Source organism: Phaethon lepturus, unplaced genomic scaffold (assembly GCF_000687285.1).
Source record: "Phaethon lepturus isolate BGI_N335 unplaced genomic scaffold, ASM68728v1 scaffold16099, whole genome shotgun sequence".
Lineage (NCBI taxonomy): Eukaryota > Metazoa > Chordata > Aves > Phaethontiformes > Phaethontidae > Phaethon > Phaethon lepturus.
The window spans coordinates 24,109-37,819 of NW_010565656.1; the positions used below are offsets into that span (position 1 = coordinate 24,109).

Here is a 13,711-nt window from a genome sequence, read left to right on the forward strand (position 1 = left end):
TGCTTTCTGTGAAAGTTAAGTGAGGAAGACCTTTGAGACTCAGATAAGGGACTGAAAATTCAAGAAAGGTACTTTATATTCTTGAGGTTAGTAATAATCATGTAGAATTGGGTGCACTTTGGGTCATAGGGTATCAAAAGTTGGAGTAGCCACCAAACTCGGTGATGTCAGGTTAAGTCAGGCACTTTCTGGGAATTGAGGGAGATGTCTTTTTTGTTTACCTTCTGATCTTGATCTACTGGAGAGACATACAGAGAAATTCCACATATTTCAGCAGCTGATTTGAACTCATCCATTGTTGAGTGATGTGAGCAGATTTCAGGGAGTTTCTTCAAAGCATCTGTGTTTCCTTAAGTTCCCTTCTCAGACATCTATCTTACTCTTCCATTCCACATTTGTGTCTCTCTCTCCGTAACAAAAACCAGTGGGCTTGCTGTTCAGAAAGCATGTCTGTTCTTCAGCTAAGTTCCCTGGCTGAACACAGCATACTTTCTGCAGCAGTTGAAGGCAAATCAGCAGACTTTGCTGAACCAGCATAGTAGTACATTCATGTGCTTTTCTGCTGACTTTTTTTTTTTTAATCGAACTAGATGTTTTGTTAGATGCCTGCTAAGTGAGCGTGTACCTTACCTCTTGGAAATGAATGATGTGCAGTTCTGTTTTGTTTGAATAGATTTGTGTTGGTATCATCATGAAGCTTTTGGGACAGTCCTTTGCACTTTGATATTGGAACCCTAGAAAAAAGCTACACCGTTCTATAAAGCTGTCTGTTGTGGAACAGCGAAGTTCACTCCATAATAGTTAAATGGATCAGTGTCCTGTTGCGGAATATTATGAGGTTTAAGGATCATACATCCTTATAATCAGCCTATCTTGTTTTGCCTTTGAAAGAGCAAAGATGAAAGAAAGAAAAATTGCCAGTAGCAAGATAGGCAACAGATCAGAGGAGTTCAAGTGGAAAAGATACTGAGACTTGCAGGAAATACTGGATCAGAGATCATCCAAATTCTGTCAAAAACATTGGAAATTTTGTAGAAATTTTCTAATGAGATGGTTAGTTTGGCTTTGATAGTTTGGCAGCTTTGTCAGGATGTTTGAGAAATTTAAATTAGAGGCAAGCCATGGGTTCTTGTTGGGATCACCCTGCAAGGGCTCGACCTTGAGGAGAAGGAGCTGTGGCATTGAGAAGATGGTAAACAACTAAGGAGGAAGTAGAAGCACGGGATATTTTTATGAGTGGCCAAGGGGAGGTACCGGAGCAGAAGAAAGAAGGAGAATGGTTAGAGAAGAGTGCATGGACACCTGCAAGCAGCCAATCCTGACTGTGTGAGAAGCGCATGGACTGTGTGTGGTAACCAATCAGGATGCATTTTGTGGCGCGTGAGAGCGCTGTAACTGTATAAAAAGCAGACTCTTGTAGCAATAAAGGTCTTTGGCTTGAATCCCCGCCAGAGTCCATGCCTTGATACTCCACAGGTTCTGTGCAGATGATGCTGTGGCTTAGAACCACTGGTCCGAATCTATGACTAGCCTGTATATGTGTGCTGTCAGGAAGGACTGGAGATTGCAAAACCCTTTCAAATGCAATGTTTGGTTGTTTCAGATTTAAAATGGTAATAATGCTAAAATAGTTTTTAGCATATTGAATTAAAACTGTATGAGTGAATGGCACATCATGGAGCCTGTCATTTTGGGGTGAGAAAAATAATTGGAACTCATTAAAGTGCCAGACATCTATCTAAAATCATATTTACCGTACCTGATCTTGACAGTTCAGTACCCTACTTACATAGCTGTGCTTTCTAACAATTACTACTGAAAACTTCAGGAGCAAGAGAAGTAAGCATAAAGAAAGTGTAAAACTCCATAGCATATATTCCACAAGGGCTTTCCTGGCTAGCATTAAAGAGAATGTTAAGGATTTTGTGCTGGCTATTAGCATAGGAAGCTTTCCAAAAGAAAAGAGATTAATAGGAAATGAAGTTGTGATCTTCCTGAAGGTAATCATTGTAGGTTGTGGGCAACTAGGACATAAATACTTTGGAAGAGCAGATCCTTTAAAATTTATTTATTGGAAGACTTGGTAAAATTGTTGGATGCTGAAGAGAAGTTTGAAAATAAAAATTAATGATACTTCATTCATAAGAGTGAGCAGAAAGGAGCTTCAAACCCAAAAGATGTTACTGAAGCAAATGCTAAACTTGAATAAGACTAAAGGGTAGACAAGTGAAATTTAGGAACTTACCAGAAGAAAATTGTTTAACACATGTGCAAAGCCATGAAAGTAAATATGACAAGTGTGAAATTTATGCAGAAGATCATAGTGATAACATTGATGTTGCTTCAGCATATTGAGCCTGTTGTGCATTTTAGTCTAGGCCCTAATTCTCATAGCTTGCATCTAGAAGAGAACGTGTAAAAATATTTTTGATAGTAAGAACACTTTCTGTACCTTTGCCAGTTACTGACCTGAGAGTTTTAAATGTTGTAGTAGGAATGAAGAACAGTTGGGCTTTATGTGAGATATTGGGAATGTAGTAACAAAAGGTATGAGTTTAGATCTGATACTAGATCTAGATGCTAGGACAGCAAGTCTGACTTTGCTATCTCTATCGCATAATAGAGCGATTAATGAGGACAATTTAGAACAAAAAGTTTCTCTAGTTCTGTATCATGCCAGAGTAGCCACTAGGTATTCTTCAAAAAAAGAATTAGTATGCTAAACAGCTTATTAGAGTTGTAGCTGTGGCCAAAATGTCTTTGAAAGCCGCTGGTTTAGGGCAGTGGGTAATAGGCTCAAGAAGAGTCACAACATGGTTTTGTTGTGCTTCAAAGAGATGCAGCTGTTGATGGGATGTTCGGGAAAGGAGGATTTGTTGATTAGAGTTTATGCATTTTGAGGTATCAGCATGTGGTTCATACTGAGAGTTACATATAGGCAAGAATGTCCCAAAAGACAGGTGCTGTCTTCGGTGATTTTGTGTGTGCCAAGGGATTGATGGTTTTTGGATCCAATAGGGGAAACCATTGCATCAAATTTACACTGTTGAAGTTTGGAACATGACTTCACTGAATATTGCTCTGGACTACCTTGCTTTCTTCCATCAAAACTTGGAAACCTTTGCTTGCTTATGCAATCTCTGTAATACTCAAAGTGTATTTACTTGGAAGAGTGGTTAGTTACTACAGTAGCTGAGAAGACCGATCTATTGCCTCAACTCTTGCATGTAAATCCGTTTTGAAGTATATAAACAAGCTTCTACAACAGAAAAAAATAGTACTTACCTGAAACATGCTGAGTAATTTCAGCTTTCATTAAATTTGAATGAAGGCTGAATGAACACTTCCCGGGGTTATAAGTACTAAAACTAGTAACTGAATTAAATATAATTACAAGGAAAACCTAATTAAAAATTAATATCTGTCTAACCAGAATAAAGACTTACAGGTTAACTAGGGAGAATTTTCTTTGAAATCACTGCAGTGCTGCTTGTATGAGTTACAAAAATAAGAGTGAAGGAAGTTTTATCTTCTGTAAGAGTATAGCAAACATTTGCAGTTATTGTACTTCCATGTACTTTAGCTATATGACTTATTCTAATAACTAGGAGTTCTAGCAAAATCCAAGCTGTATCTGAAAATGTGTATTTCAAATAGAAGTGGGTAGAAGCAAATCTAGTTTCTACCTAGAAAGCATAACTATTTCGACAGCATGAGTTATGATGTCTATGAAAAATTTTAGACATCTATCTCTCTTCCACTTGGTGGCTTTGAAGAGCATAAAGTTGGAATATATATTTTTGGACCACAAAGGAGGAGATTCAGTTCATTTGGCAGCACCTGATTATCAGTTATTGAATCACAATCTTCATCTCATGCCAACTATAGTAGGTGAAAGTAGTTGAGAAAACCTGAAGCATATTGAAAAAAGAAAATAGGCCAAGATCTTGGAATCTAGAAGGCATGAATAATTTCTGAAATCTTTTGAACTTACTTAAATGCCCTGGCACATTGCGAGTTTATCTGCCTAGGTTTGCTAAAGGTGACCTGGAAAGGATGTTGTGTGTTTTGTTGTTGTTTTGGTTTGGTTTGTTTGGGGTTTTTTTGGTGTGTTTTTTTTTTTTTTTTTTTTTTTTTCCAGTTGAGTTACTGACTTTTTCTATTTTTTTGTTTTTGTTTTGCTTCTTTGACCTAAAGAATGCATGAAACACATTTTTGTTGTTTTTTCCTTTGCTTATTTGATTTTCACTGTTGGGTTTTTTACACTAGAAAAACAAATACCCAATCTCTTACTCTCTACTCTAATTTGCAAAAACACCTCTGGGTATCTGGGAGCATAGCATGATGACACCTGTCTGGCGACAAGACTGATTTGGAAACTTCTTTCTCATCCTGCAGTAGTTCACTGCTGGTGTAACTGATCCTTGGGCTACAATGATGTAATCAATCCAGTTTTACACCACAGTCTTGCAGAGGGTTGCATTGGCACACCTGAGGAGGCAAAGGAGAAGGGAGGGAATTTCTTTCATGGGAGTTCCTGCCAGAGAAAATGTAATGTTGCAGTAATGCCTCAGTGATACTTGCTTGTTCTAAACTTTTTTTCCAAAAAGCAGTGCAGAGTCCTAAAGAATACTACTTTTTTTTTTTTGGTAAAATGTAATTGAAATTAAAGGTTAAGAGCAAGTAAAAACTTTGAATGTCCTGATTACAATTCACTTCTTTTAATTGCTTTACTTCCATTTTCTTGACTTTTTTTTCTGATGTCCTATCTTTGATATTTCTCCCTAGTCAACTAGTCTGGATAGAACTAGAATTTTTGTTGTTAAGAGAAGGGGAAGAAAAAGAAAAACCAAGCAGAAGAGAAAAACATTTAAGAAGATTTTTAAAAATAAAACTTTCAGGCCATCTTTTTGCAAAGAAAGAGAAAAAGGGGCACAAGCCGAATTTTTTTTCTCCTTTGCAGGTCACCTTTAATGCAAATGAACTGCTTCGAACTCCAAGTGACGAGGGGTCAACAACCCTTGCGTTGTAACTTCATTTCTCAAAAGATATTTACTTTGAGAGGCAACATGATCCAGAGAATAAGCACAGCATTTGGAATCTGGAACTCCTGTGTTCAAATTCCATTTCTGTCAATAACTTGCTTTGTGGCCTAAGGCAAGTTTTGTGCTAATTTTCCTCTTTTTCTTGAAGGGGAAACTGGGACATGGTTCTACATGTATATTATCTGTCTGCATAGGATATAAATATTTACTTCCTCTTTAACTTAATCTACATTTATCTTGTGAGGGTGGAGAAGTTGGATTTTTTTTTTTAATCAAACCGAAAACTAAACTAAAATCTAAACTTTTCTCCTTGATGCTCCTGCTAGCAGAATTCTTTCAGTGGGATCTGTAGGTTATAGCAGTCTTCAGATGTCTTGAGGCTTTTGTTTGCAGCAGCACTAAACATTGATAGAAATGGATAGTAGTTACCTAAACAAGTATTTGCATAAGCATATTCGTTATTTTTACCATGAAAAAAACCTTGAAGGTATGACTACAGAGGTATTGTAAAGGAGGAGTTAAACATGGAATAATGTTATGAGCATGTGAAATGGTAGTGTCCATCATTCATAATTCATAATCTGTTGTTCAAATTGTGAGTCTGTAGGAATTTTTTCTTGTGTATGTATTGATTTTGTCTAGAGAGGTTTTGGTCGGCTATCAGGTTTGTTTTCCTCAATTAAATTTTTTTTTTTCTGGATTTCTTTGGACTATACCCAAGAGCCCCAGGAATTAACAGGCCACAGTTTGAAAATTATTATGCATTGGTTGCAAATCTGTTCTAGGGTAGCTTTACTGATGTGCTTAACTGATACGCTTAACTGGAACGCTATCTTTTAAGTGGTGATGCAGAGATTCTTGAGAAGAACCCTGCTCTTCAGTACTGTGTGTACTTTCTGAAACTCTAAGCAGGTGAACAGAAACTAAAATGAAAGCTTCTGTGTGAACTGAGGAAGGCTTCTAAAATCAGAGCAGTGCTGGTTGTGCTCTGTCTTTAGTAAATATTTCACAAGAGCATATAGTATATAGTAAACATTACATGGCTTCTAAGCATGCAGTGTCAGGCAGAAAGTAATGATTTGGCTTTTATCATGTGAGGAGGAGGTTTTAGAGTAACGCTGACAAAATCACCACTTTCTTTGAAAAGTCACATTCAATTACTTTTATGCCGTTATTTATAGTATTCCTGTACCTCAGGCAGTTTTCCGTTCTCATTTCACAGTTCTCGGAAAACTCTAAAGTGCACTGATTTTATATGGACAATAGCTTGTAGGTATATTCCATATGTATTTTAATAGCTACCTTTTCTTCCTCATGTCAGGTCTGCACGAGCTGTGAAGACAATGCAGAAGCTAATGGATTTTGTGTGGAATGTGTAGAATGGTTGTGCAAGACCTGCATCAGAGCTCATCAAAGGGTTAAATTCACAAAAGATCATACAGTAAGACAGAAAGAGGAAGTATCGCCAGGTAACAGATTTCATTTATAATTTCACAAAGAATGTGTGTCTGCATTGGAAAACTGTATTAGACCACCACATTGCTTTTTAAAGTGATAAATTTTAAAAATTGTATTCCTTAATCCTAGTAAATGTAAAAGGACAGACTCATTATGGTATAAACCTTTGGTGCATATGAATTAGTGGAACTATGTTATTTTTCTCGTTGGTAATGAATATGTTTTAATAGTTTCCTTTCTCCCAGTCACTTATTTCAATTTCATTGCTGAAGGCTGCAACCATTTGAACCAATTCTGATGTTTCTTTGCCTGCTGTCCATCTAAGTGGACCTCTTAAATGATCCAGCTAACAAAAGAGAAAACTTTATTTTAAGCATTAGATGCATGAGCTACTGAAAAGGGAGACTTTGTCACGGCTGGGAATATGATAGCCATTTTTCTGTCAGATATGCTGCGTAGGGGTAAGAAACCCTACAGACTGATATTTCATATGATCTTTATGCAAAGTGTTTTAAACCAATGAATGCACATAGATTTTATCTTTCACCTGGAATGATTGCAAATTATTGTCTAGACTCTAGAGATCAGCTGCAGAAAATACTTCTTTATGCATTTGGCTCCTATAATTTTTCTAGAGGTCTACGGAATGGTTTATATGAACTTCATTGTTGTATACCACAGCAAAAGGAGCACTACTAGATCATATTTTCTCAGCATTCTGATAATAAAACATGCCAGAATTCACATTTTAGCTAAGCATATTTTAAGTTTGAAACGTTTTGCCTTAGAAATTAAAAGGAAGTATGGTTTTCCTCAGTAGGTTCTATGATAATTCAGGTTGGTAGTGACCTCAGGAGATCATCTAGTCCAGCCTCCTGCTTAAACCAGTCAGCTATGAGATCAGATCAAGTTGCTCAGGGTTTTATCCATTTAGGCCTTGAGAACCAACGACCATGATTGCGGTGTACAGTACAGCCTCTCTGAGAAATCTTGACAATTCTCCTGGTAAAAAAGGTTGTACTTTTATCCATTGAGAGCCTCTTTTGTTTCAGTTTATGCCCATTGTGTCTTGTCTTTTAGTGACATTGTAGGACAATTATAGAAAAAACAGGATGCTGACAAACATTCTATTCTTTCTAAGTCCATTGGACTTGCATGATTTACCTTGTAAATATAAAAATATTTTTATATAAATATAAAGACATTTTTATAAATTACTATATATTACTCTAAATATATGTATTATATATTTATTTTCATTCCACTATATCTAGTCATGTGAATTTCATATATAGTGCAGGCTTTCACTTCTATAATATTTATTGCTCAAAAGCTTACAGTATGATACTTGGGAGATACACACTATATTCTGTATTCCACTTTCAGATGTGGTTAATCAGAAGTGAGTACTGAGTGTACTTGCAGGAGAGGACAAAAGTAGTAGGTAAAAGTATCTGACTGTTAATGCTGAACATGACTTGGTGGTAGAAATGCTGTCTATGCATTCAGGCCTCCTCCAAGTCCACGGATGAGTTTCAGAGAATTTTAACTGAAGGATACAGATCTGAAAATAACTTCTTCCAGGTTTCATGAAAATAAGTAAATAAATGGGTATGGAAAAGAGACCTTATTGCTCTGCAGTGAAGGATGGACTGCAGTGTGAAACCAGTTTTCATTACAGGCCATATAATCTCTTCATGAACTCAGTGTCCAGCCTAACTCATAAGAAATTAGGCTCTGTCAGTTAAATTGATTAAAGAACAATTAATTTCTACCATATGGTGGTGGTTCCTATGCTCTTTGGTATTTGCTCACGAGAAACTGAAGTGAGACCTCTGACCCATTAAGAATGGGGTCCTGAAGGGACATTAATAACTTCTGGTTATTACATTTTGTACATTTTACACTTTTGAATGCCTGTGTCTTGATATCCTCAAACCCCCTTTCACCCATTTGACTGAGAAAGAAGACGGAGCAACGAACTAAGTCAGCAATCTCGTTTCAATTTAAGAAAAGAACTTGCTGGTTGTGCAATATCTTGCAACTGCTACAGTACTGGCTACTCCTTTTGTAAATAATTTTGTGGGGCCTTAATAAGTTATGGTAAAATAGGTTCTAGACATTTTCCGTGAGAGGGTGTTAGCTCCATATTTGACCAAGAGCGAGACATTGCAGTCTGAGCTTACAGCTGTTATATTCTTGATAATGTGCCCTGATACACACTTCCAGCATCTAGGTGAGGAATATGGTAAGGAAAAACGGGAGAATGCAAATCTTTAATAATTTCAAGAGACTGGACTGACATCTTCCTTTATTCAACAGAGGCAGTTGGTGTGACCAGTCAGCGACCTGTGTTTTGCCCTTACCACAAAAAGGAGCAGTTGAAGTTGTATTGTGAAACCTGTGACAAGTTGACCTGCCGAGACTGCCAGTTACTAGAACACAAAGAGCACAGGTATCGAAACAAAGTATATGTTTTGTGCTACTCACTTATAGGAAGATAACTTGAAGTTGGTTGTAACTCTAGCTGTGTGGAATACAGTCAGGTGAAAAAAGTGCAAAATAAAACTTTCTGCACAGAAATGAAGCCCACAAGTAAACAGAGGTTGTATCCAATACAGTGTGGTTGATGAGTGTGTGATAGTTTAGAATAAAACCTAATTCTTCCACTTTTTAATCTGGTGACTTAAGCACAAGACCCTTCTTTACTGTCAAGTTATTTGGATAGAATTTGTTGCTATGCAGCTCTTCAGAGAGTCCTTAGAAAGCACAGGGGCTGTGTTATGCAACTGTACACTTATGTGTAATTTCCCCATTTGTCCTCCAAGAAGATCATTATATAATGGAACATTACTGAACAATTTTCAGAATGAAGTAAATGGGCATTTATTTCTGTGAAGAGCCCTTTAAAAGGAAGAGTAAACCTAAAGTTTGGATATCCTGTACTTTGAGAACACTGTTTACAAATGCTCAAATCTTTGGGTTGTTGTTCTTTGGTTGCCTCTTACTGGCCACAGAAGCAGTATTATTTCTGAGTACAATACAATAATCTTGCTGCCTAACGTATACAGTAATGGTCTGGGACAGATGTACTCTCAGGTTAAGTATTCATATGCTCAGTAGTTGGAGAAGTGTTGACCACTGTTGCTCCTTGGAACAGGCTCAACCTTGCTCGTGCAGAGTTGTACTGTTCCTCTTCAACTCTACTTTTCTTAGGATTTATACCCCTTTCAGAATGTGACACTTCTTTCCACACCCCCTCCCCCAATTGTTGATTATTTCAGTTCCTTGATTTAAAATGTTGCTGACTTCTACTGACTCAACAATCTTTCTTCTGTTTCTACATCCTTATCTTGCATGGAGTAATAGCTTACATGCACTTTCGCTTACAAAGTGATGGCTACAGCACAACATTAATTCTTCTTTTGCTAGAATTGGGATATGGTCATGCAGTATGCCTTCATATTTATGAAAATCATAATTCTCAAAATAAAAATTAAAGGAAATATGCTATAAATTCAAATAGACTATAAATAAAATATATCAGCATTTGCTGACTTATATTTCCATGAGGACAATTAAATTCTGAATCTGAGCAGTATCTTTCTTCAATTAAAGAAATCTTTTGCAAGGCACTCTGCTTTTTAGCAAGTATACCACACCTTTTACATGTGTAAATACTCAGGTTTATTTACTACAGGTACCAGTTTATAGAAGAAGCTTTTCAAAACCAGAAGGTGATCATTGAGACACTAATCACAAAATTGATGGAGAAGACTAAGTACATAAAATATACAGGGAAGCAGATCCAAAACAGGTATGTATCAAATTTTGAGGTTAAAACTGATACAGAAGGCATCTTTATATACATTGTAATTTCTTGAAATGTTTAGATTCAATTTTGTACCTCTCTTGTTTTGTGCTTCCAGAAAGAGAAATTGTAAAATCATCAGTTTGCCTTAGTGACTGTTGCCTGTTTAATGTGCTTGGTTGTGTTAGGTAACTCTTCTGCTCAGCCTGTCGACTTAATGGGCAGCAATATCTTGGGTGCAACAAAACAACTTACGCAATGAAGACTGTAGAAGGCAGTCTTGTATTCTTCTCCACCATCAGCACACTTATTTTCTTAGTGTAGATCCCTCTTAGAAAGTGAGATGCTATGACTCATGTTTTCATAATGCTTGTGACACATATTTGAAGATTTATGTAATACTTTTATGCTTGGGGCTTTATTCACTCGGTACTACAAACCTAGGAGAAAAATAAGTTTGTAAAATGTGTGCTGCAGTAGCCCTTTGTAACTGCTCCTTCAGCAGAGTTCAAAGGCAGTACCCAGGAACATTCAACACAGTACAGGATGCTGAGTGCAACTTGAACTCTTCTTCTCTCTTTGCCTGTCTTTAAGGATGGTGGAGGTGGAAAAAAACAGTAGACGCCCCTCTCTTCTTTTGCTGCATCTAAGTGGTTATTCTCCCTTGCATCTTAGCAGTAGTGGTTTTCACAATACAAGATTATGCTTTGCTGTTACAAGTTTGAGCACTCTTGTTGAAATAGCTGAATTAGAAAATCTACTTATTGTTTTTGTTTCTGGAGTGCCATTCCACCCTAGATGGAAATCAGACTTAAACAGTTTTGATTGCCATGGACTGTTCCAGAAATGTGCCAAACAGTTAAAAATCAAGAATTTCAATTACAGTGAGCATTTAATTTTATCAGTGGCAGATGTCAGTAATTTTACAGACTTAATGGCATTAGAATTTGCCACCGGTTAATTAATTTTATCGTAGGTCACTGGTACTTGCTTTTTCTATCTCTCCCAGTAATTTTCCTGTATCTGATGGTATATGTATTAATTGGTGCATATGACCAAGAAATAATGTAGTCTCAGCAACAGAGTAGAAGGGGGGGGGGGTTATACTGTTTGGAGGGTGGGTTTGTGAGCTAAAGAACATGATTTTCTATGCTGTCTACTTACAGAATTCTTGAAGTGAATCAGAATCAAAAGCAGGTGGAACAGGATATTAAAGTTGCCATATTTACACTGATGGTAGAAATAAATAAAAAGGGAAAAGCTCTGCTGCATCAGCTGGAGGTAATTTCATTTCTATCCTAAGAAACAAAAATGTCAGTCTTACTATTTTTTGTGTGGATTCACATTAAAATAAAATCCATTTCTAGCATTAGCCACCTATGCATGTCCTATCGCAGTTCCAAAGTGGAGAGATGTCCCACACAAGCCATTTTGAGCAAGTGGGTTTTTAGTGGGGGAGGGGAGGAGGGTTTGTTTTTTGGGATGGTGGTGGTGTTTTGTTTGTAATATTATCTGTGTTCCCAGCTTTGTGAATCAGGGCTGTGTCTGTTTCTTTCTCCATGCTTTTGCAAGTCATAATTATATGCATCATGCATGAACAGTCTTTCCATTAGAATTTTTCATAAATTCAGCAATCCAATAGCAAATCGAAGGTGAGAATGCTCTAGAATAGATACCTGGAAAAATGTTTCCTCCAATTCTGTTTAAAAAGTTTGTGTGCATACAGAGAGTGATATAGGTGTATGAAAATGTGTCATAAGAGAAGATGGGAATCTGCACAGAAAGTCCTGGTATCTTGAATAAATGTATACTGACTTTTCTGTTTGATAGCTGCAGTCAGGGGTAGGGGTGCTTTTTAGAAGAGCTAAGTGAAACCATTTGATCATTGTGAATTACAAATATGAAAGCTAATGCCTGTTAAGTGTAAATTGAACCGTTGGACTGGAACTGTTTTTCTACTTGCAGACTCTGGCAAAAGAGCACCGGATGAAACTTCTGCAGCAACAACAGGAAGTGGCAGGTCTCTCTAAACAGCTGGAACATGTCATGAATTTTTCCAAATGGGCAGTTTCCAGTGGGAGCAGCACAGCACTACTGTACAGCAAACGCTTGGTAAGGTTAGGAAGATACCTCTCTCCATTTACTTATGTATGGAATACATATACAGAGTATTTCTAATATAGAATATTACAGAATGTTTCTAATAATTTAGCTCTCTGGTCATGATTCTCTTCTGTTATGCTACCATAGAATTATTGTAGCTCTGCAGAAGTAGGAACAATTCCTTTTCTCTGGAGTAAAAACCATGAAGCTGTGAAACACTGGGAAAATTGTTGCGTGTCCGATGGCATCACTGAGGTTCTTTTCAGCACCTGTTACAACTTCTGAGTTCAGAGAAGGATGGTGTTTATATATTGTAGAGTCTGATATCCAGCATTTTAGTGTAAAAAGTAATGTGTTGCTTTGTTCTGTCAGACTCATCTTCCATTAAAAGTCTTCAAAAATTGGTAAAAATGAAGCTGAGACTTTTGCTTGTCCATGCAAGCAGTTATGAAGCTAAATATTTCAGTGCTATAAATGGCACTTAAGCTCTGAGTGCACGTGGTCTCACTAAGCTGACTGCTCATGATGAATAGAAATCCTAAAAGACTTGAGATAAAAAACAAACAAAAAACTGACCGTGATTAGTCCAGAGTTTACTAGATTGTACTAGCCTGGTGACAGAAACCTGTGACAATGTTGAGCAAAGATGCTAGATCTTTTTTCTAATTCCTATAACTGGATCACAGTTTTTTTTCTTTATTTTCATATTGCTTACCTGAGAACCTATGGGGCGGTTTTGTGGTTTTTTTTTTTCATTTGGTTTTGGATTTGTTGTTGTTGTTTGGTCATGGGCGTTTTTTTTTGATACCCATTAAAATGCTGCAGGCTATAGCACATAGTGGAGTATTAACTGGGTTTTATCATCTTACTTCAAGTGGTTAAATTCATTTGTCCCACCTTATACTGCCTCAGCAAGTAATATTTTTTAATTGAATAGAAAAAAAGGGCATCAAACTGAGTCATGTTGTTTATAATTGCTTAGTGTTGCCACAAAGACTTCTGCTATATGAGTAAGAAAACAAGTTACGTTGCAGGAGTCTTAAATCTTATAAACATTATTCAATTGAAGAAAAAGATCATCTAGCCAATAAAGCCTCAGCAAATGAGAAATATTTTTCAAAAGAACAGATGAGCTTTAGACTCCTGACTTTTGCTGAAAGTTGGTATTATTTGGGAGTTGAGTAGCTAACTTGCCTGTGGACATCTGGAAAATCTGTTCCTGAACAGTGATGCATAGAGGAGCATGTGAAGACTTCTGCTCCAGCATATCCAACCATTTGGAACTAGGAGGCAG

At 36.9% G+C, this 13,711-nt stretch overlaps 1 protein-coding gene across 1 annotated transcript in view; it reads left to right on the forward strand.

The window, feature by feature from the left end:
• LOC104627141 (transcription intermediary factor 1-alpha-like) overlaps positions 1–13,711 on the forward strand; it is a gene marked incomplete at both ends in the record, with an annotated part of 28,122 nt that overhangs the window by 1,923 nt on the left and 12,488 nt on the right. Inside the window, 5 exons of the mRNA XM_010295256.1 lie at positions 6,367–6,514; positions 8,826–8,958; positions 10,204–10,320; positions 11,481–11,595; positions 12,280–12,426. Of these exons, the coding sequence (XP_010293558.1) occupies positions 6,367–6,514; positions 8,826–8,958; positions 10,204–10,320; positions 11,481–11,595; positions 12,280–12,426 (660 nt within the window). The remainder of the gene's footprint in view (positions 1–6,366; positions 6,515–8,825; positions 8,959–10,203; positions 10,321–11,480; positions 11,596–12,279; positions 12,427–13,711) is intronic.